The following is a 24,775-nucleotide window of genomic DNA, read 5'->3' as shown; positions in this document are numbered from 1 at the left end:
ATAAAACCGGCTAACATTTGACTTTTGTATTTAATAGGAAAAGATACAACTGGAAAAACAATACTGGACACAAAAGAGAAAGGAACAAAAGGCATGGGCACGGGAAGGTGGGTGCTGCGGGTGACACAGAACACACTACTGATAACGGTTAGAACAACACAGTCTGTAAATGGTTCAGAATTTCACCATAACTTATAAACCATCTGAACTAAGGCTGGAAATTAGCAGTAACAAAATGCTGATAAAATTTACAAGTGGCTGCTCGATATGTTTCATTCACCAGCCTAAACACCAACGATAATCTACTGAATCTACATGAAATCACATCTGCAGGTCTCTGTCATTGTTATCTTTATAGATATGTCCTTTTGTTGTCTTATCTTACTATATAATGACAAAAACTCTGTGTGTGTGTTTCACGTTTTTCTCCTCACTGACTTGGTCAATCCATGTGAAATTTGGCACAGTGGTAGAGGGTCATGGGAGGATGCCAATGAAGCAATATTACATCAATTGGCCAAAGGGGGGCGCTATAGCAACCCATTGAAATGTCAAACTTTGAATGGGCATATCTCATGCCCCGTATGTTGTAGAGACATGAAACTTTGCACAGAGATGCCTCTCCTCATGAGGAACACATTTGCCTCAAGAACCCATAACTTCCGCTTATATAGATTTTCCGCCATTTTGAATTTTTTGAAAAACACTTCAAATGGATCTCTTCCTAGGAAGTTTGAGCGATCTGCATGAAACTGGGTGAACATAATCTAGGGACCAATATCTAAAGTTCCCTCTTGGCAAAAGTTGGAAAACTTACTAAAACTGAGCTTCTATAAGGCAATGAATATTGCGGAGGGCGTGGCTCATCACATAAAGGTGTATAACATCTCAAGGGTTTCACCCATCACCACGCAACTTTGTAGGCATATGACCACACATAATCTGAGGGGACCCCTCCATTATTGACCCCATCAAACAAAATGGGGGCGCTAGAGAGCTCATTTCTTATCTAGGCCTAACCGCCATATGGATTTTTACTAAACTTGGTAGATATGTAGAACAGGACGCCTCAAGGTGACTGGAGAAATTTAACTCTAATTGGCAACTGGGTGGCGCTATGACAACAGAAAAATGCTTCAAAATGGCTAAAATGTGACCGATCACTGTGGCTCCCCCTGTGGACCAATGTTGGTGTTGTTTTCTAATTTTTGGTATGACTAAGTCATGGTATGGTATGCTGTACTCAGTGGGTATGGACTAGTTTGAAATATATATATATATATTTTCACCTAATTAATATTCCTATTATCACTATACTGGTAGTCATCAGTTACTTGAATGCGCTGTCATCCATCATCGTGGCTTCTGACAGTTAATGTGTCGTATCGTCCACTGAGCAGAGGACTGTGGGTCAGAACAGCCCAAAAAGCATGCTGGCTTACAGACTGCAAAATCGGACTAGATGTAGTAGAACATTCTGGTAGTTTTGGCACACTGCATTTGACATACTCTGTATTGGGACATACTAAATCTTTCTCTGGCGCACTAAATAGTGTGGTCATACGTGCTCATTTATACTGTGCAGCAACCCTCAGCAGAAGTATGTTTCCATGCACATGAGCAAAAGGTCCAGTAAAAGTTTCCTTTGCATAATGTTGTCAGACACTCACAGGAACAATCTGAGCCTGTCAGTGGCAAATTAAACACTTTTGACGGTGCGCCCCGAGTGGTGACGCTGCAGCCTGTCGCTCTCGCTCAATACTGGACCAGTTTCAATGACTGTTGTTCCCACGAGTCCCTTAGACACAGGATCATGGGAAAATAGAGTCCAGGTTAAAAAAGCACTGGAGTTCCCCTTTAACACAGGAAGAGAGATTAGAGAGTAGAACCAGGTGCTGGTATCTCTCCTCTCTGTTTTAAGAAGCTTTGAAGTCTGAATGAGCGTCTCCTCCTCAGAGCTGCGTCTCCTCCTCAGAGCTGCGTCTCCTCCTCAGAGCTGCGTCTCCTCCTCAGAGCTGCACGATGCTAAACTTAATTTCTTTGACATTAGTGAAGCAAACACAAGAAATCATTCACTTTGACTTGGGGCCAACTCGAGCACAGAAAAAGCAGGCATCTCTGCCAATGGAAAATTCCACTTATTTCATGAGTTCAAAATAAATATTTTTACTGCCTGATGGGCAATAAAAGGCATTCCAGTCTCGCCACAATCAGAAGTGTTCAATTCGGCCGTAATGTTCACCGGGCCGTTCTTTATAGCTAACAGAGCCTGTACTGAGCAGCCAACCTCTGTGGACCTTACTCACCCAAAAATACACTGGGAGAAGGAAAAAGAGTAAACAGAGAGGAGTTACGTAAGAGTCCGAGGTAGGAGAGAAAAAATCATAATGAATGGGATCAGGAAGGAGGCGAAGATCAAAGTCAATATGATCCCAAAAAATAAAATTACCTTCTCTCCGATGGTTACGCAAGCCTTTGAATCCAAATCTCTTGGGGGTCTGAAACACACACACACACATTTAATTACTTACATAAGCTGGGGAGCAGTGTCTTCTGGGAAAAAAAACCTAACAAAATAAAATACAAAAAAACACCACTTATTTATATAAATAATTTTCATTTCATTAGATGTATTTGAACTTTTCATGCATTTTTAATCGTTGAAACACAAACAAATTAAAAAAAATTAAAAAATAAAACTTAAAAACAAATAAAACATTTTCTAAAGTAAATAAATTATAAAATCTAAATAAGAAACATATTTTACAGATCTGGGCAACCTTAAATAGATAACTTAAATTGTATGAAATCATCTGATGAAAACACATAAAAATAAATATTCATTAATATAAATAATGAAAACATTTAATTAGATATATTTGAACTTTTTATGTTTTTTTTGTTGAAAACACAAACAAAAAAAAAAAAAAATAACAAAAACAAATAAAGTAAAACATTTTCTAAAATAAATAAATTATAAAAATTAAATAAGATCAAAGAATATCTTTTTACAAAATTTTGCACCTTAATATACATCACTTCAATTATATTAAATCGTCTGGCACGATTAAGTTTGCATCCATCAACATTCTCATTGTTTTTTTTTTAATTTTTAATTTTTCTTATTTCAATTTTTTCTTTTTATATATATATATATATATATATATATATATTTAATTCTCCTCGTTTCCTCTTTTTCATTTCATTTTATACCATCAATTATAACTGTTATTATACTTTGTATGTGTGTGTAGAGGGTTGTATGTTCTGTACAATATCATTGTAAAACAATATATACAATTTAATAAAAAAAAGTATTAATCCAAAATATTTGGATTATTAAAATGACAGAATTAAAAATGAATAAATAAAAAAAATGAAATAAATTTTAAAAAATTAAATTAAAAAGATAAAATCAAATCAAAAATAAAATAAAATAAATCATGCGCTCTTGTGTATGTATTATGAGAATTATAATCACCATTCAAATATTTTACGACAATGTTCAGAATGGACATTAAAAAAGTAGTTCAAGTTAAAACAAGTGTCGTTTTTTATGCATTATTTATATTTCATGTTGTTTGTGTGAAGAATAAAAAATACTTAAAAAGAAAAAAAGCAACTGAAATTTAAAAATAAATAAAATGAAAATGTAATTAAAAAAAAAAAATAAAAAAATATGACTGTAATAAAGGCGCAGATTTACACACAGTGTCTGACACTGACGTTTCATATGAAGTTGGCCTGAAACCAAAACGCCTCTGCTGCTGCTGCAGTTTCTCAATGAAGATGATTCACTTTAAGACGAACTGAACATTTAGTTTCTCTGCAGCTCAGAAACATTTTGGGTTCTGCTGCTCCACAAACAGTCTGAGCTTCACGTTAACAAGGAGACCACGCTCATGGAGGAGGAACGGTGTGCACAAATAACTGAAACTGCAAATGTCAGGGGAGCGATGTGACGAAATTAACACTTTTATATTCACGTTACAACACATGAGACATGCCGACGTCCTCATTATAGGAAATGTGGGAGAAATGATGACATGAGCATCATTTAACTTTTGTCTCCTGCTGACTGCTGTTTGTCAGATTTTCATTTCAGACGTTCAGCATTCTTCTGAAGCAACAAACAGGAGGATGAATTAAAGACCTTGGATGTGACTGTAAACACAGTGAGGAGACTTACACTGCGGCGGGAGGAGGCTGCTCAAACACCTCCTTGGGGAGCTTGAGCAATGGCTTCCTCTTACCTGAAACACACAAAACACACAACGTCATTAGAAACCCTCGACAGACATTTGTGTCAGACCATGTGTGAGCCATTTGACTGATAGAGCATTTAATTCACACATTCCTGTGTCCAAAAACAGTCCAACTCATTTTTCACAAAACTTTGGTTTAATCGCTACTAATGTGAACAGCAATTAGCAAATTATTGATTCATTCAACTCATCAATTAATTTAGAAAATGTGAGAAAACAGTGAAAAATGCTCGTCATAAGTTTCCAGAGCTGACGAGACGTCTTCAAACCAACTGTCCAAAACTCAAAGACCAGTGTTGGGGAAGCTGGAAGAAGCTGAACTACAGCAAAGCTACCTGCAGGATGACATCTAGTTTGGTTCACTTAACCCACTGGTTCCCAATTTGGGGTCCTGACCCCCACTAGGGGTCACCAAAGCTTAGCAGGGGGTTGTAAGGCTTTCTTGATTTTAAAGGGTTTGAGAAAACTTCGTGAAAATATTCAAAGTGAGCCTTTGTCTCAGCCTGTTTCATTTATTTCTGTTGAGAAGACTAAATTAAATTGTTATTTTTTAAGTTTAGATTATTATTCAGGATATAAACCTAAAATACGTCTCAAAGGTTTGGGGCACGGTGAACACATGAACACATGACCACAGGTTACTTTCAATCTCTGCTCAGCAGCCTCGTCTGTATTTAGAGTTTAAACAGTTAAACAAAGAGGTGACAGAAGAATGGCCGACAGTCAGGGAGAAGAAAACACTAAGAATATTATTCAGAGGAAGATTTATCATCAACATTTTATTGAACTTCTTTTCTGACATAGTGTCAGCGAGAGTTAATAAATCAAATATATGTACGTACACAAGAAGGAAAAAACTCACAATAACTAAATAAAATAGTAATATAGAAATGCATAAATAACAATACATAAGTAATTCTTAAAAAAAAGTCCTAGATAAATATCCACTATTAGATTATCTCGCAGCAAAAAAAACTTGAATTTGCAGCCAATTTTGTCAAAAATTGCGGCTTTCTTTTCTTTTTTTTGAAACATATTTTTAGGGGGCATTTTGCCTTTAATGGGCAGGACAGGTAAGCATGAAAGGGGGAGAAAGAGTGAGGGGATGACATGCAGCAAAGGGCCACAGGCTGGACTCAAACCCGGACTGCTGTGGCAACAGCCTTGTACATGGGGCGCCTGCTCTATCCACCATGCCACCGACGCCCCAAAATTGCGGCATTTTTATGTGATTTTTTTGCAGGATATTGCAGCTAATGACAAAAGGAGAAAAAAAGTGTTGTTTTTTTTTTTAAATGACTGCCTCCAAAAAAATAAGTCATGTAGTCACTTGCTATAATAATCATACTGAATATTACAAAAATAGCTGCAAATGTTTTTTATAGTTCTCTTCTTTAGTTTTATTTAATTCGTTTCAAAACATGGACTCCAATAACGTTGCAAAATATCCTGAGTGAATATTGTCGCTCTCAAATCAGACAATGTGACTGTACAACAACATGTCAGCTACATCTTCTGTAAACATAACATTTAATACATTCAACACGTATTGTCTGTTTTTACACAGTGCACATTCTTATGTCTCTCCATACTGCAATGCCATTAGCACATTAGCACACGTTTCACATGACGTCACATGCGCGACGACTTCTGGTCGGCCGGAAAATGCGGAAAAATCGTGGGACTTTTAAAAAACTGCAAGCCCCCGCAAATATCGCGGACTTTTGTTGAATTTGCGTTAATTATTGGGATTGCAATATTGTGATTTTCTGGAGGGACTGACTTATGTTGCTTCCTGTCTCGGCCAGGACACTATTGAAAAAGAGATTTTTAATCTCAAGAGGTTTTTCTGGTTAAATAAAGGTAAATAAAAAATAAAAAAAATAATCTGGATCCTCGAGACAAACCGAATCATCTTATCAGGTGATCTGATTCCACTCGAATCCCATATTAAATCAACAAATCTGAACGATTTTAAAAAACAAAAGCTGTGCAACATTTAATACTGAAACAGTGCTGAAACATTAGGACTGACATTTAAAGAATTAGGCCTCCAACTGACGACTGTCTCCCTTTTAGACGATCATCGATTTGTCAGTAAAATGTCACAAAACTGTAAAAACTGCTCATCACAATTTCTCAGATCCAAAGTGACATTTTTAAAATACCTTTTTTTGTCTGACCAAAACTCAAAACACAAACACATTTTCTCTCATAAAAGTTGAAATACAATGCAAATTTCTGCAGGATGATTTTCTTTGTAACGCAGCAGCATCTCATTTGTGCAGATATCTGGCAGACTGATGAGAGTCCAGAGAGGACGGTCTCACTGGCAGCCCAGCATACCACAAGATGAAAGCATACTTAACTTCTTAACACAGCTCAGGATGAGAGATCAGTTGATCACAGTGGTCAACCTTTAACTCTCCTCGTTCCCTTCGGCTGCAGCACAGTGTGCAGCACTTAAACCTCATCACTAAAACTTCACACCAGTTTCCAGACGGGCAGCTAAATCTGAGACGAACACAAATCCATTTAAGGAAAACGTCAATCAAACCTTGAGAATATTTTGAGTGATTCAGAGCTGCTTTTTTTTTTTTTTTACGAGGCAGATTTGTGCTGAATAACTGGCTGCATGCATCTACATCTGATGACTCCCTGCTTCTGTCCGGAGCTTGCAGCAGCCATCCAGCACTTAAAAAACTCCCACTGGTGTAAAATGAGTCAAACTTCCTGCAGCCATCACTCCAAACAAAGACCGACACTTCTTATGTATCACGTCCAGGCTACGAGTCCTGAATTTCCTGTTGATATAGCAACTGCAGCAGCGACCGAGACTCCATCTCATCTTTAGACACTTACGGTTGGATGCAGTAAGTGACTCCAGATCCTAATTGAATGGAACAGGCGCTGAGAGCAAGAATAAGAAGAAGAAGAAGAAGAAGAAGAAGAAGAAGAAGAGGAGGAGGAGGTCTGGCAGCTCAGGTGTGCTCGCTCCATCTGGAGGTGCTGCACTGATGGTTTAATGGCTGGGCGCCTTGTTAATGGGGCGTCACAGGTTGAGGGTGTGACTGTGTGTGTGTGTGTGTGTGTGTGTGTGTGTGTGTGTCTCCAGACAGCATCTGGCTCAAACCACCTCAGACTGGGTTGAACTGCTACCAGCCTGTCAGCTGCAGTAAACGTGCACGCAGCTCTGTTCTGACAAAGCTGACTCCAGGACAGGCAGCCATGTTGCCTCTGATGCACAACAACTTGTGCTTTTTCTTTGAGTGTGTGTGTGTGTGTGTGTGTGTGGGTGTGTGTGTGTGTGTGTGAGAGACGCTCCAAGCAGCTGACGCACAAAGTTTTAAGGTAATAGTTAAGGTCACCACACCGTGCGCCGCCCTGTGATGTCATATGGTGCTATTTAAAAAAAAAAAAAAAAAAAAAAGTAAAGGTGTGTCTTCTTTAAAAGATGTGGAGCCGCTCCAGAAGAGTAACTGGAATTTCTCACATTGCTGTCTTGTGAGAAAATACAAACACATGTAGCTGTGGACAGATCTGTCAGTCAAACAACTATCCTGAAGGCATATCACACACACACACACACACACACACACAGTGCAGTGCGTCCAGTGTGTCCTGGTTTGTTCAAACAGTGCAGGGTGTGACAGCGCTGTGCTATGCGGCCCTCCACCGGTGGCCTCTTGCTGCCTGCCTCCTGGTCTCCACTTTCCAAAGCAGCTTTGTTGCACTAAAATGTCAGTTTGAGCCCCTCCTACATGCATTTACACAGACAACAATAGTAACTGGAAACCAGCTCTGTGCTAACACACACACTGGAAACCAGGAAACACCCAGAGACAGAGAGACAGAGAGCACCTGCACAGTCCTCTCAGTGAGTTACAGACAGTTTTTATGTGCATGTTAATCTGCACCAACACACTGCACACACTGATAGAAACTAATGCTGATTGGCTGCTGATGTTTAAGGGAGGTCTTGACATATCTGCAACAAGCTACTTTCTGCTATGTCTCGCTCTCATTCACAAATCTTCTTCCAAAATCTAAACCAAACTGCAACAAATCCAAGCGGCTCATTTAGATCAGACTGTCTGCAGCCTGACGACTTTCACTTTCACATCAGTGTTGCACAAGCAGAGTCCAATGTTCACTGTGGCCTCACAGCTGATGGGAGACGGACACAAGTGCTGAAGCACATAACCAAGGATATTAATATAAAGGATGCTGTTCAGTATTTGTAGGAACCAGGCGACCGCACACAGCTGCCAGCCTGCTGCTGAAAACAGCTCCCGACTGACCAGAGAGGTCACAAAAAAAATTCCTGATGTCTCAGTGACTGAGGGTGCTGTCAGTCGTCTTCAAGTCAAGTTCAACTTAATTCTCATTTCCACATACAGAGTACATGGGAACCAAATTACGCTTTCTCCCAACACCAAGGTGCCGTCATACACATGCAAATATCACACATATATACATACATGTGTGCATATATACATATGCAGATAAATAAAAGCATATGTCAAATGTAAGGATAGTTCCAGCAGAGCCCTGGTGTTGCTTTGTTCTCTTGAGCTTGTGTCAACCACAGACCTTATTTCAGGCATCTAACCAAAAACCGAGACGAGAGAAACAGGAGTGCTAAAATGCTAACTTATAGAGTCCGCTAGGAACGAGCTGGTTCCCTTGTCTTGAACATTTGCGTGGGTGGTAGCGTACACTTCTTTCAGGTCGATGACTAATCGACTATTAAAATAATCGGTGACAATTTTAGTAGTCGACTAATCGGTTTGAGTCATTTTTCATAGAAAAGTACTATAAAAGTACCCAAAATACTCTCAGATTCTTACGTTCAAATATTGGCAGCTTTACACACTCTCCCATGACGGTGAACTAAAACCCTTTGGCGTGAGTACGAAACAAGACATTAGATGACATCGGTTTGGGAGAGACAGACCGACATTTTTTAACATTTTAACACATTTTTCGATAAAATGATTAGTCGACTAATCGAAGAAATAATCGACAGTTTAGTCGACAATGAAAATAATCGTTAGTTGCAGCCCTAGATCAGATGAGATAAGTGATCCCTCCTTCTTTTATAAAAAACATTTACATTTAATTCAAATTCTGATATTAGCCCCTGATGATCCGCCTCAAACACTAAGTGGAATCATGAGTTTTTGTGAGCGAGGAAACATTAATATGTAGCCTACAGTATATCAACATGTTTCTCCTCCATTGTTGTTGCTATTTGCCCCACCCCTATTTGTCCCACCCCTCCTCCACCGTGATTGGACGGCTGGGTAAAAAGTGAAATTGACTAGCGCAGCACAAGTCACATCGGAGAACTTGCAGCAACTCACACCTCTTGTTGCCCTGTCTCGGCCAAAAAGTTGCACATGAACACACCAAACTGACAGCCAACAAGCTGTATGTTCTGCGCCTGCGTGAGAGGACACACCCCTTCATACCAGCAGGTGGCATTTTTCTGTATTCCTCATTCAAAAAGGGAAACTGGAAGACCGTCTTGATGCGAGTTAGCCAGTTAGCACATTAAGAATAAAATCCAGTGTTTAAAGAACAGAGCATATTTACGTTGTGCCATTGAACAATAACACAAACCATCATGAATCGTTTCTGTTGTAGAGCTCAATGGCTGAAGAAAAATAATCCGACCTTATGTAACAAGTTTGTTTTGCTCTCATTCGCTTTGGACTTCAGCTCTTTGTTTACTTTCCTCACTTCCATGTCTCTTCTCGTGTGCTGAGCTGAACTGCCAGTCAGAGTTATTTTATTCACCGGGGGACTCCACTGTGCTGATGCTGATTCAACATGCTGAATCAGTGGAAAAAAGGCCACCAGTGGCCCAACTTTGACCGTTGGTCAACCGTCCCCTTGGTGTGTCGGGGCCCTTACCTAAAGCTGAACATTTTTTAACTCGCAGCAACTGGAAAAGCAGCAAATGTGCAGCGCTCAGTGCAGAACAGAATTCAGAAAATATGAACATTTCCTATCAAGAACTCAAGGTGGAGCTGCAGCTGCACTTGTTGCTGTCTTTCACATGTTGTTCTTCCACAAACTCATTCTTCCAGTCACTGTGACCATACAGCAGGGCTGTCAAAATTGCTCAAAAATGACGTTCGAATATTCCTTCTAAAAATAACTCATAGGTTCGAACCATTCAAATTTTTTTTTCTTCGCATTATGTCCACAAGAGGGCAAACTAATACAAGGAAACATACGTGTATATGTATTAACACAAGGAAACATAACTACTTGTAGATATTTTTATTTCAACATAAACGTCTTTGAAAAAATTTACATACCTACACATTAAAAGACATAAAACAATTATCTATAACATTACGTTATAAACGACCGCGGACCTCTCACTCGCCCCCCCTCTCTGACCCCTCAGAGCCTCAAAGCAAAGCCAGATTCCTTTCGGCGCCCATGTTAACCGACTGTGTCATCCACAATGGCTGCGCCGCAACGTGCAGCTCCGTGGCCGGCTCGCGCCCTGCAGCGATCGTTTCGGCGTCTGGTTTATTTTCTGCGCGAGCCACGAGCAAATGTGTCAAGCCGGGTGATGGAGACAACAGCTGGGAGCAGAACCGCTTGTCGACCAGCGTGGAGAAATGCGTGTCTGATGTGAACGGAAGTGCTCCGGCTCGTGCAAGAATTTCGGTGCGCTGCGCTTCGTAGCACTTCCGCGGGCGGTGTGGCCTTATGCAGTGCATTCAGTGCAGCGGCCCAGGCCAATATCAATTTTCACATTCGAAGGTCCATTTTTTTTTCAAATTCGAATTTAAATTCGAATTTAGAATATTCGTTGACAGCCCTACCATACAGTAGCTCTTGACAGTAGGTGAGAGTGGAAATGTAATTGGACTGGTAAATCACGAGCTTTGCCTTCACCACAATGGATCGATACAATGCCTGCAGCCCTGCTGACAGATGTAGACATACATCCCTTAAACAGATCTTAAAATGCCAAAAATATTATCTATCATTATGTTCTCCTAATGGTTGTGCACAGATTGAGTTTAAAAGCATGCGTTAGGCTTTTTCTTTGACACTTTCTATGACCTGCACGAATGGTGCAGATCCAGATCCACACCCAAAACTAATCAGTTCCTGTTGGCCCGTGGACAGGCTCCCCTCCATGTTTCACTGAAGTCTGATGCATGAGATTGTCTGCTTATTAACAAACACAGATTCTTCAGCAGAATAACAACAGGTTCCTCATGTTAAGACAACAAATCAATAAATACTTTGCATTTCATTAACCAGACATGCAACTTTGTCAGTCAGATGACTGACCTCAAACAATGTCAGAACAAAAGCTTCCCTGTGTGATTACAATTAAGTGACAGCATCCTTTCTCTTTCTCCATGAGTGCATACACTGAATCCTCTGCCTTACAGCCGTCAGTGTGCTCAGATCATGAGACAAGAGGCAGCATGCTCTAAAGATGGATTTATTCTCCAAACCTCAGCATGCATATCAACATGCACAACGCATTTCAGTCCACTTTCATACACACACAGCAACATGAATACTGTGGGCTGCAGGCACAGATTTATAAAGTACAGTAAGTCATGAGAGCTGCACACTGTGGTGATGCAGGCGATCCAGCAGGCGCACATGCAAATCAGACCGACATGCAGCTCATGTACAGAGACACGTCTCCACAAACAGGAACGCTGGATTCAGAGCTGGAGAACCTGCAGCTACTGACCGAGAAGAAATGGCATAAAGAGAGGAGCAAACAGAGGTGTAAGACAGAGAGAGGAGGTGGTGGGGGGTCGGAGGGGCACTGGGTTATGTAATCTATGTGCCTGGCAGGAATAGCATGTGTTCTGCTTTGTATCACAAAGCAATGATCAAAAATGATTCAGATCCTCGACTTAAAGGTTCTACATGTTGATTTTTACATAGTTTTTTTTTTTTTTTTAAATCACCGATGGGTGAACAGGTTATAAAAAATCTTAAAAACTGAGACCTCCCCAGCGTTCACAGTTTCCTGAAACAGATCGTGGACTAATTTCTACGTAAAAGATTGGAGATAAATTTTGGGGGAAAATCCCAAAGATGACAAGTGTCTCGCCTCTCTTCAGCTCTGCTAGAAGTGGGCAACACTTGCTAACGTTAGCTGTCAACGAACTACAGGAACCAGCCACATCACAGAGTCTGCTCGGAGATGGATCTTTAGTTTTTGGGGTTTGTGCTGGCTGAAATTAGGCTGCTAGTGCAACCGACTGAAGGCCTGTCTCCAGAGCTGCTGTCCGAACTCCTCCTGGTGGAGTAATGTTAGTCTCCGAGCAGTGGGGAATGCGGCGGAGTACGCTGACTAATTCTTGTGTCATTTGAGGCAGAGGAAACCCCAGAAATCCCGGAGGAAACGCTGAAAAGTGAAATATATTGTGATATTGATATTTTAGTCTGCTCATGTTAGCTAACGTATGTTTGCTTGCTAATGTTGAGGAACTGCTATCTAGCTAACGTGGCACTGTATTCAGTGGATAACGTCTGCTAATTCATCCAGACTCCCGGGGCTGGGTTGCAAATTACTTTATCAGCTAAAAAGCAACCAACTCTAGAATCATTCAGTGTAGCAAAGTTACAACTAGCTGGGCGGTCAACGAGCTAACCATTACCTAAGCTAAGGTTAGCCAGCTAGCTTGGCAACCAATGAGCTAACTATAAGCTAAGGTTAGCTAACTAGCTGTATAGCTACGCTGCATGGATCTGCCGGTGGTTGCTTTGTGACGTAATAGATAAAGTAATTTAAAAATGGAAAAAGGTTTGGGCAGCATATATTTTTTCATACCTTCCTTTCTAAGATATATGACGTATTTGTGTACGGTGCAAACTCAACAAGATAAAACTCACCAAAACTGTCTTGGTTAGTCTTGTTACCCATCATGTTAGTTGGTCTACTGTTCACTGCACTAGTTTGGTTGAAATAAATCCACAATTTGCCGAGTTGTATTCGAAAATATGCTGTTTCTCCCCCCAGTCTCTCTTTGTCGTTGCTGACCACCTGTTAAATAGAGTGCTGCAGGGATGACCTTTGTCTCTAGGCCGCCACGGAAGTAAGCATTGTCCTGGGTCCCTCATCAAAAAGCCAGTGGGACTTTTATATTGGATTTTGGATTATTGCAGAAAATAAACTCAAACAAACAAAACACCAACAAATGCACCTCTTTAATCATTTATGGAGCGCAAATGTAAGCGCTAGGAGTAAAAAACTAACGTTAGGCTAAACCAACTACACCACGGTCACATGATTTAACATCTCTACCACAATGACGCTGTAAAACTTTGTTCAGTGTGATGACGTTGTGTAGTCTCATTTTGCCACTTGAACAAAAACCTGAAAGTCTCTTCCACTTATGTTAACCACAGACGAGGGAGGTGACAAGGGAATGAAGAGTGCTAAAATGCTAACTCATAGAGTTCGCCAGGGATGCGTCCTGAAACCCAGTAATGAGTTAGCATAGCACTCACGGCTCCCTCGTTTCAAAGTCAAATGGTTTTTGGTTAGATGCCTGAAATAAGGTCCGTGGTTAACACAAGCTGAAGAGACTTTCAGGTTTTGTTCCTATTGGTCAGAGTGACGGCTGTGACGAGAGAAGTCGTGGATGACAAAAAGAAAATAAAACGTGTGAGGTGTTCCAAACACAGTGTTGACTGTCGTCTACTATGACACACTACATGAGATGAAACCATAGATTATCACGTACGACACTGATTGTTACTCACGATCTGAACCGACACTGTACGAGGCTGCATCGGGCTGCAATTGGGCTGATATCGTGTAGTGTGCGCCCGGCGTTAGTCATCTATGACAGTGAATGGAGTGTATTTGGGATTTGGAGCGTTGATCATTAGGGGTGCAACAATACACGTATACATATTGAACCGTTCGGTACAATGGCCTAAGTTCGGTACTACGCACTATGAAATGAACAATACGCAATTTTATTTATTTATTTTATCAACTTCTGACGATGTGCTCTGTGCTGAAAGCTCAGTGGATCGGTGCTCGACTGTGCCGCTTTAGGCTGCATTGTTGAGCGCAGATCCACTGAGCTGCGCCTCACACATTCATTCAGACCAAAACAAGCTGCTGAGACAGAAGCTACATGCGAAGCTAGCTCGTTGCAACATGGCTAATGCCTCAAATATACCCGAAATCGAAGATCCTCCACCATCCTTCAGATCTGGCGTGTGAAACTACTTTGGTTTTAGTGTTAAGTATGACCCTGATGGCAAGTGTGTCGTGGACAAAAATACAACGGTATGTCCCGAGTGTCACACAACGATAAACTACGACAGTGGAAATACAACAAACATGACAACACATTTACGCCAACATCACCCCGATGTGAAAATAGGTGGAACCAAACAAAAACAAGAAACGACAACAATACACATGATACAAACTTTGCCCGGTGCTAAGTATGCACAGCAGAAAATGTGTCAGGTATAGCTGCTCCAGATACATTTAATTTTTCATTTGATGTTTTTTTTATATTCTTATAGAATTGTACACCATAATGTTGGTTGATACTGTGTTGTTAGAAGGTTTCAAATGTTTAAAAATATTAATGATTATGTTTCAAAATATATTTACAGGGAGCTATTTCTTTGTAATATTTCCTATTCCTATTCCTATTTCTTTGCTGCTAAGAATGCACCACAGAAGATGGGTGATTTATCAGATGCATTTATTTTATTATTATTATTTTTACAAGGTGCTGTTTTTGTTTAATATGGTTCTAAGTATGCACAGCAGAAAATGGGGCAGGTATAGCTGAACCAGATACATTTAATTCAATTTAAAAACTGTACTTTTGAGTTGAAACAAAAATGTTGGTAATTTGAATAAACTACAAGTAAAAAAAAGGCATGGAAATTTCTCTTTTTTTGTATCGAAAAAATATCGAACCGCGACACTAAAATATTGAACCGAACTGAACCGTGAATTTTGTGTATCATTGCATCCCTACTGATCATATATCGATTTCTTCCGACATTTATAGATCAAATGATTCATCGAATAACAGAAATTATTGATAATTGTTGGAGCTGATTAATTACATGGTGGCTCATCTGACCTGTAACACTGCATCACGTGCTAAGTTTAATATTTCCCTCTGACAAGCAGTGAAGTGAAAGTATTAAGAAGCATAAAATGGAAACTCTGAAGTAAAGTAGAAGTACCTCAGACTGCACTTACAGTAAATGTACTTAGTTACTTTCCACTGAGCTGACAGGGAGGCACAGTGAGAGATCTAAAAATATCCCATTTCAGATGTTCTCCAGATTATGTTGCATAACTCGAATACACAATTCCTTCCTTTATTCTTGCTGAGCTCAGCACTGAACTCACATACTGTGGTAGGCAGTGTGGGTTAATTAAAAGCAGCAGTACATATCATTCCCAGTGATTTGCAGCACATGAGCTCAAGTATGCAGCGAAATGCCAGAGTGAGGCCACAGGAGATGGGTGTCTGCTCCCGGTTTCTGCCACACCCGATGTGAGCATGCAATCAGCCTCGTCATGCATGCGTGTCCATTTGTGAGCAGTGAAAGGAGAAAATAATGCTGACAGGAAGGTTTGCAGGGCGGTCAGAGTGTGCAGAAGCAGAGACATGCGTGCAGAAAGCCTCGTGTGTGAGGGCAGATGATGGCCTGCCTGCGTGATAATGAGCCCTGGATCACGGGGGATACAAGGCGCCCGCTGCTAACCCACACATGCACTCCGGCTGGAATTCCAACAATCCCAAGAGTTTCTCAATGGAATTCCACAGAGCCGGAGGAAGACAGATCAATCACAGACGGTGGGAGGCAGCGACACAAGGAAGGACAGGAAGAGACAGACACAGATAGCAACACAGAGCAGGAGGGAGGGAGGGAGGAGATTTGAAAATAACTCCAGCTGGAGCCCTCGGCTCTTTGGCCCCCCTCTGACCGCTCTGGCAGTATGTGAGATACTCTACACTTCCAAAGATGGCAGCTCCTTTAGATTACAGCTGTTGGAAGCTCCTTTGGGAATCATGTCGACATCGGCTCACGCTACACTTCCTGTGTGCTCAGCTCAACTTGAATAATACTCTCAGGAAGCGGGCAGTGTCTGGGCACTGGTCACTTCAGAGCAACAACGCTGCTTCCACTCACAAAACACAGGACAAATACCTGAGACCACACGGACGTGACACGTAACGAGAGGCCTGAATAAACTGAGAGATCCTGCAGGTTCGTCTTGCCATAAACTATTTGGTTTGAAGACATGGGCAGCTGTTGTGTGTCCAGTGCAATCGAGGACCACCGATTTGGATCAAGTGTCATCTGGAGTGGCTCAAAACCTCAAAATCCAGCACTTCCTGTGCCACCACCCTGTACGGACAGGAACACTCTGACCTGTATACAAATGCCAGACTCTGGCCTGCACATAACAGCTTGATGTTTCTGCTCGGCTGCATGTCTGTATTCATATCGTTCTTGTAAATGTGTCCAAATTCCTTGTATGTATCAACATACTCGGCCAAAAAAAGATTCTTATTCTGAAACCACACAATGTAAAGGACACTATGTTTGTCCACATGCAAGCACATATTCTACCACTCATTTGATTTACTGCCAGGCAACAAGAACATGTGGGAACCAAGAACGAGTGCAGGGGCCAGATGCATAAAGCTGTGTGTACGAACAGAGGCAGAAACGTGCATATGACTTCTTTCCCTTAGATTTATATAGCAGAGCGCACGCCTTGCTCTGTTTTATAAACCTCAATCACTGTGGCGCTGGGTGCACATACACAGTTGGACATAAATGGATATAGACGTGCCCCTAAACAACAACTGCTTGCATATCGATATTTGTGCCCATCACTACTTATTAGACATGTCGGCACAGAAGAAGTGCAATTTAACCAACTGCGTCGAAAAATCTCCAACGGTGCAGAGCAGCTGTCATTACGCACAGCTGTGTATATTTGTAGTGTCCGTACCACTAATTCATCCTGTTTCTGCAAACCATCACTGCGGTAAAATCTAAATAGTTATGATTATTAAACTTCAGAGGGATGATTGATGATTCATTAATATAGAGCTCGTGTTAAAACTGACTTTCCAGTTCAGTGCTCTACAATTCTGGATCAAATTAAGCAACCATTACCACAGGGATATGATGTTGAATGTAAATAAAAAGAATGATAAATCATTTAAAATTAAGTTAATAAATGCACCTTTGAACATCATTTAACAGAGCACTGTGCAGCCTGTGAATGAGTGATGGTTTGTGCGCGTATGCTTTGTTCAAACATCTTGTCCCTGGACACTAAATTAGAGACAGACTTTAGGCCTTGTTGCTGTTTTACATCAAGTATTATTTTGTTTTGCAAAGCTTCTTTCAGACGTGCACTTCATTACGTAAATGTGACAGCACATGTCAGTCTTTATCTGAAGAAGCACCCAAGTCTGCTTTTCTGTAAGAATCCTGACAGGTGACTTAGTGCATCGAACGTAGAAGCATTTCCGTAACATCTCTAACACGGCTGAAGCCTGAGATGAACACCGCCACAGCAACAGACAGGCTACACAGTGCACAAGATTAACTTATCAGAGGATCCTCCACCTGTGACAAACAGGGTCGAGAGTCTCTCACATTCATAATGGTCGACAAACAGGCCTTCAACTGCAACATACTCAAAGTAGAATCACTGCCTTGTGGTTGTATGCCGCTGCGAACCGGCCAAGTTTCTCTGACAAGTCTCCATCCATGTCAGTGAAAACATGGACGCAGTTTCAAGATTAGAGTCACTAATTCAGTATCTGACCAAATGTCTCCCCTTCTGTTCCTGAGATATGACGTTACAACATGATGATGTCACAGTCAAGCCGATCTTTGACCTTTTGGATATAAATGTCATGACTTCATCATTTTATTTTATTAGACCTTTGTGTGAAATTTTGTCATAATCAGTGTATGAAGTTTTGAGTTATGGCCAAAAACGTGTTTTGTGAGGCGCTGACCTTTGACCACCAAAATCTCATCAGTACATTCCTGAGTCCAAGAGGACGTTTGTGCCTAATTTGATTCCCTCAGTATGTTCTAAGATATCACGTTCACAAGAATGGACATACAGATGGATAACCTGAAAACACAAAGCCTCCAGTCACTGATGCAGTTTAACCAGGGCTCAGTGGGGCGTTCAGTGTGACAGCAGCATTCATGTAATGAAGAAAACAAGCTAACTGGGCTGATGACGGATTGGAAATGTGCAACATGTTTTGCTGACACTAGATATCAAACAAAAGCCAGAGACTGTGTGTCATGATAAATATCTGTGAGCTGTAAATTCACCACTTCCACACAGAAGAGAGGAGATAACGTTATCTCAGAGCCTCAATGCAGATTTATGATCATCATCATATGTGCATCAGCTCAACGCAGAGCCGCTGTTATAGCCTTCACACGTGGCCAACGCTGTTGTGAGCATTTAACTTGTGTGGTGGTGTGTGTGTGTCACTCTGCACAACACTAGTGGGTGGCGGAGGTTTCTGTGAAGTGCTGTAAAGTTTAGTTGATTCAAAATTCACATTAAACACACATTAAACACACATTAAACATGGCTTAATAGAGACAGTCTCAAACACAACTCAGCTTCACTATAACTCGCAGCATTCACAGACAAACACTTGTCTTTATCTGGACACATTTTCCGCACAAATACAACATGCTAACGTTATTAGCACAAGCCTATGGCGTTTTACATTGTATAAATTAGCCTAGCGGCTAGCAGACTTTTTCCCTCTACTCATATGAAGCCAGGGACAACAGCAACATTTAACAAAGGTAATGTTACAAAATTCAGCTCCATTACAGCTCACAAGGTTCACTGACAAAACAACTGTCTTATACTAAACACGTTTTCCAAACAAATACAACATGCTAACGTTATTAGCACAAGCCTATGGCATTTTACATTGTATAAATTAGCCTAGCAGCTAGCAGACTTTTCCTCTGCTCATATTTCAGCCAGGATAAATCACACACAGTGTGTGGAGGCTTTATTGTCTTCACAATTTATTGTTTCTTATCTGTGAAATTAAAGTAAATCAAAGCTTTGTGTCACTGTGATGTCTAGTTACATTTCTGGGCAGAAGTATGAATCCAGCTTTATGGTGCAAAATTTCTCCACCTCTGTACTGCTGCATCAAACAGCAGCTGACTGTACAAAGAGTCAGGTGGAAGTCAAGAGCGCTCACTCCGCAGCAAAATCTGGGGACCAAAATGTCCCCAGAAGTTCACTGCACAGCACACTGACTAGCAAAAATAAATAAATCATAATAATGACTGCTCAATTTGAAGCAATCTCAGTCGACTGAGGCGTCTCTGATCATTTGAATCTCTGACTTTCAAGTGGCAGCCCTCGAACAATACTAAAAAAAAATCATCACTTTGAGCTCTGGCACATTTTATAGTATTTTTTTTTCCAGATTTTTAATAAACAGTTTATGAAACATGTATCAAGAGACAAATCAGTTATCCAAATAATCTTCAGTTGCAGCCCTAATGGCTTGAAGCACATATAAAATATTCCACTGTGTTTTAATCTTTCATTTCTACACACACACTCACACACACACACACATAAAGAGGCAAGAGCCAATTCACTCAAACTTTTTTTTCTGTCAAATCACTGCTGAGGTGTTAATTGGAGCTGGCGATGACTTGTTTTAGTGCTTTAAAAAAAAGCATACAGGTGTAAAAACTGCTGACTGTTGGGTAATGTCAGCATGACGAGTGCCTTCAGGTTGCTCTCATACAATTACAACTGTTTTAAAATTCCACCCAGAGAAAACAGCCGGCGCAGACGCTTTCCTGAAATCACCATCCACATGTGGAGAGAAATGTTTGGCAATAACTGAATTCTTGTTTTGGAGACGTACAGCGTTCACTCATCAAATGCATGTAATGTCTGTGTAGTGCAAATATAATTTCCTCCAAAGGAAGCGGACTTGCAGCTTTGATCTTTATATATTTTTCACACAAACTGATATAAAGAGAAGAGCTGCAGGGTGGAGTTAAAGGCACTGGTAAGAAAAGAAGTACACATGCATTATGCAAGTAAACGGAGCAGATCAATGTCTCCATCCACCTGTAATAAATTCCATTATTTGCATTCACTATCTTTCACTGCAAGGCTGTGATACGGTGCAACACACCCTCCCTGCCCCATCCTCACCCCCATCCTCATTCCAGCAGCAAAATCTGGAAACCTGCTGCCATCACGAGCATGAGTTACTCCAGGAGACCTGGATTTATGTGTCTCTCATTTTCAGCAGAGCACACACTCATTTTTTATAGCACCAAACACACACAGCAACAGCACCACTGCTTGCATGCGTGCAACAAAGCTGAAACAAACAGGAATTGTTTAAATGTCCTGAATATTGAGTCAGAGAAGTTGCTGCAGCCTGAATGTATGCACGCTTACTCAGTCAACCCCCCCCCCCAGAAAAGAGAAGTACAGTTAGTGGATCATGTGAACAATGCTCTGAACAATTCGACTGTTATTGCAGCAAAAAAAGCCACTATAGGCCTGGAACTGAACCAACAATCGGCCCGTCGAAACAGCAAATTTAGTATCTGTGCAGCTGAAAAACCAAGCCTCCATTTGCATGACAAACGGGACATTTGTGCAGGGGCGCGAGGGCCGCCCGAGGCTGCAGGGGGACACGAGCTGGGAGGGCCGCTGTCACACTGCCATCGGCCAGCCGAGCCGAGCAGAGCACACTACAGCACTCAGCACAGAGCGCACAATGGTGAGGGCGAAAACTGTCCGGGGCCACACAGGGCAGCGCTCGAGAAGGAGACGCAAGACTTTACGTGCATCTGAGGAGGAATGATATGAGAATAGAAGGAAACCTGCAGCGGGGTGAAGGGACTTTGCTTAGTCTGGCATGATTTCAATAAAACACAAGGACATGATGCTTATTATAGCTTTGCAGATTTGTACTCATTTCCTTCAGTAGGTGTAAGTTATACAACACTTTGATGTTGTACAGTCTGTGTCAGAGGAACAGTTAGTAGTTGGGTTCTTTTTTTGGTACCAGCCAAAAAGTGTTCGTTACACTGAGCATCAAAAGCTGTGGGAGTTTGTATCAAATGTCCGATCAGGGTTATACTTCTTCTTTGATCAGATAGTTTTATCAGATAATTCTGTATATTTTAGGGCTGTTTTATTTATGCAAAGTTCTTGACTGCTGCATGTGTTTCACAACATTTAATATTAAAAGAACTTTGGGTTTTTTTGTTACATGAAAAAGAGAAATTGCATTTTTGACCAACTGGAGTCAGTGCAAAAAGCTGTTAGCACAACAACAACTACTATTTAAACACTGGAAAAATGCAATTTAATTTAAAGGTCTGGTACTCCAGCAGGGAGCGTGAGTAAAAAGCTCATCCAGCACCTCCAGGATGTTGCAACTGCAACACCTGTGAAATCTGCACAACTTTGCAATTTTCTCCGATCACCGCAACTTTCCTGCCAATCTGAACTAGCCGCCTCGGTTTCCCACAAGTTTCACCAATCACAACAGTCCCCCACAAAACGTCACCAAGCCCACTTCCTCGTTCTGGCTGTGAAGACGCAGACGTGGATCACGAATGCCTCGCGTGTACCAACAAAAATTACTGCTAGAGACCATGTAAGGAAATTCACTTATGTCCACCGTGTGCGACCACAAACACCTGTTCTACCACAAAAGACACCAGTGGACAACAGACAAATCACCAAGACGGAGGCTGTTGTTTAACAATCTATTGCACATGCTCAAAGGTTCAAGATGATTAAATTAAACATGCATTGTTAGTGGTGATGTTAATAGGGTTGGGTATCAGCACTCAATACCTTTAGGGCATTGATCAAAATATCCGAGTACCAAGTAGTATTGAAACTGTTCCAGTCAAACAACACCTGCATTTGATCTTTATTGTAGCCAGATCTGGAAAAACTATTGCTATTTGCATGGTTGTGCTCGCAGCCAATCAGCACAAGCTTTCTTTTGTTAAATGCAACTTGTGATTGGCCCACTACCACAGCTGCTAAAACCCATACAGTCAGTGGTGTGGTGAAATCGAGATGCTACCGATACTACACGCCCATGGCATCCTGTGGGATTTTACACAACTGAATACTTACGTTCACATAATGGATGTCGAATAAAGTAGAACAAAAGGTATCAGATGAAGTACTCTACCAGTATTGGCATCACTTCAAGAGAAGCTGTGTTGGTACTGATATCGTAATTTTTTTAAACGTTACTCAGCCGTTAACTTAAGTCTAGCAAAAATCACATCATCAGAATAGCGCGATTTGACTCTCACTGCAACAAGTTGCCTTTGATCTTTAATAAATTTTTTTAAAAAACTATTTAGCAATTTTAATTGCTTCCAGAATTTCATTGCTAAAAAAGCAACATGCACCTGATTTTTTTTATAAAAGCTGCTGTGAAATATGAAATTTTGGACGGCAAAAATCCCAATAAAGCCTGTGAAATCCTGAAGGGACTGTGTACTGATCTACAGCATGCCCTGTTGACCTGTCAATAAAACTAGACTGTTGTGGTGTTGGTGAAGAGATCAGTCATCCAGGTCATGGTAATCTTTAAGAAACTCAAGCAGGTCCAGTTGTCTATGACACAGCACTTAAGATAGACTGTTGTTCCTTTTGCAAACCCAAAATGGAGGAAACAAGCGAGCCATGCTGAACAGATAATCACAACAACAAACAATCTGTGGAGTCAAGCGCAGGAGCAATTTGGATTCAACATTCGTGCATGAAGGCAAAGCTGTTTGTTGCCTTAGAGCAACGTTAGCTTGTCACTCCCTGCAGCACCAAATGCGCCACGAAAGAACAAAAACCAACATCAAAGTTTGGAATTAGGCTGCAGGTGTTCACTTTGAATTAAGTTAAATTATATTTGTGTTAGGTCTCATGCCTTCAAAGACGACTTTTTCATAAACTGACAAGTGTAGCAATGACATGCTGGTCACAAGCAGCAGCCTGAAAAATGAAGCCAATGTGAAAGTGCCAAAATCTGCAGTTCCTCTAATGACCACTTGAGGCTGGCTCCAAGAGCGAGTCACTCCTCACAGACCCCCATGTTAAAATGACACTGGCCTTCAAACAATGGAAAGAACCAGGAAGTCCAAAGTGAAGACTATTTGCATGACCCAGAATTTGTTAATTTGTCCTGAGGAGACCGAAATAAATTGTGCTGCGTCACTCTGTGGTGTGAGCACGACTGTTAGGCCGGGGTATGGTTGCAACAAACGACTTCATATGACTTGTCGTCCGCCGAGTGTTTACAGGTCTTTCAAACGACAAACGAAACTTGTAGTCAGGATGAAAACGCTGCCACTGTAAAGATGGATGAGACCAAGCGGTCTGAAGCTCGGAAGCTAAAGAAAAAATGAAGCCAACACAGAAGTGCCAAAAACTGCAGTTCCTCTAATGTCCACTTGAGGCTGAGTGGGTCTACCCATGTTTAAATGTCCAACTTTACAGCAGAAATAAACATGTTTACAGCCTGGCACAAAAACAGTTTTGGTCTCTGTAGCTAATTTCAACATTCATGACAACTGTACAGGAAGTGATTTTTTTATATAACTCACTCGTTTACATTTTCATTAAGACTTAAAGTTACAGACATTTAAGGGCGGGGCTGCTTTAAGTGAAAGGCTGTCTGTGAGGCGTTACTAGTCTATCAGTACGACCCACCCCTCGCTCCTCCACAGCTCCACCCTCTCATCCAAATATGGTGGCTTCTGGCTCCAAAACCAACAAGATGGCGACGGCCGTAATGCCAAAATCGAGGCTTCAAAACAGGAGTCCACAATCCAGTGGGTGACGATGTCATCGTGGCTACATCCATTATTTTTATACAATCTATGGCTGGTTACTGTGACTTGACAGATGTGTATTAATTTCCTTCAGCACTTACGTGGTAACATTTGTTTAGAGCTGCAGCTAACAGTTATGTAATCACATTTTATCTGATAAATTAATCCCACAATAATGAATGATTTACAACAATTAAATTCATCCATCAGGATTTCCCAGAGGCCACGATGATGTCTTTAAAGAGCTCGTTTTGTCCAACCAACTATTCAAAACCAAAAAATATTCCATTTACAATCATATTAAACTGATAAAAGGCAGCAAACCTCAAAGTGGAGAATCTGGAACCAACAAATGTTTGGCATTACTACCTGATACACAACCAATGATTGTGGAAAAACATCTGTCACACAGAGTCCGAGGCGATGTCATCAGACTGACCAACTGTCCAAAATTAAAAATGCGTTGAATTTAGGAACATATCAGCAGCACGGTCTCATGTATGATGAACTGGATCTGAAGAACTTCCAGCATTGTTAATTTATAAACGACTTGGAGATGCATCGATTATCAAAATCTGTATTCG

The 24,775-nt window shown here is 41.0% G+C and overlaps 1 protein-coding gene across 1 annotated transcript in view; it reads right to left on the bottom strand.

Annotated features, from left to right (window-relative positions):
• Positions 1-24,775, bottom strand: part of map2k6 (mitogen-activated protein kinase kinase 6) — a 47,499-nt gene that overhangs the window by 20,951 nt on the left and 1,773 nt on the right. Inside the window, exons 2-3 of the mRNA XM_033611440.2 lie at positions 4,190-4,253; positions 2,450-2,498 (exon numbers count right to left, since the gene is read on the bottom strand). Of these exons, the coding sequence (XP_033467331.1) occupies positions 2,450-2,498; positions 4,190-4,253 (113 nt within the window). The remainder of the gene's footprint in view (positions 1-2,449; positions 2,499-4,189; positions 4,254-24,775) is intronic.

The sequence above is a fragment of the Epinephelus lanceolatus genome, chromosome 21 (assembly GCF_041903045.1).
Source record: "Epinephelus lanceolatus isolate andai-2023 chromosome 21, ASM4190304v1, whole genome shotgun sequence".
Taxonomy (NCBI): Eukaryota; Metazoa; Chordata; class Actinopteri; order Perciformes; family Serranidae; genus Epinephelus; species Epinephelus lanceolatus.
The sequence above is the reverse complement of the archived record's forward strand: the minus strand, read 5'-3'. Positions and strand labels throughout refer to the sequence as shown.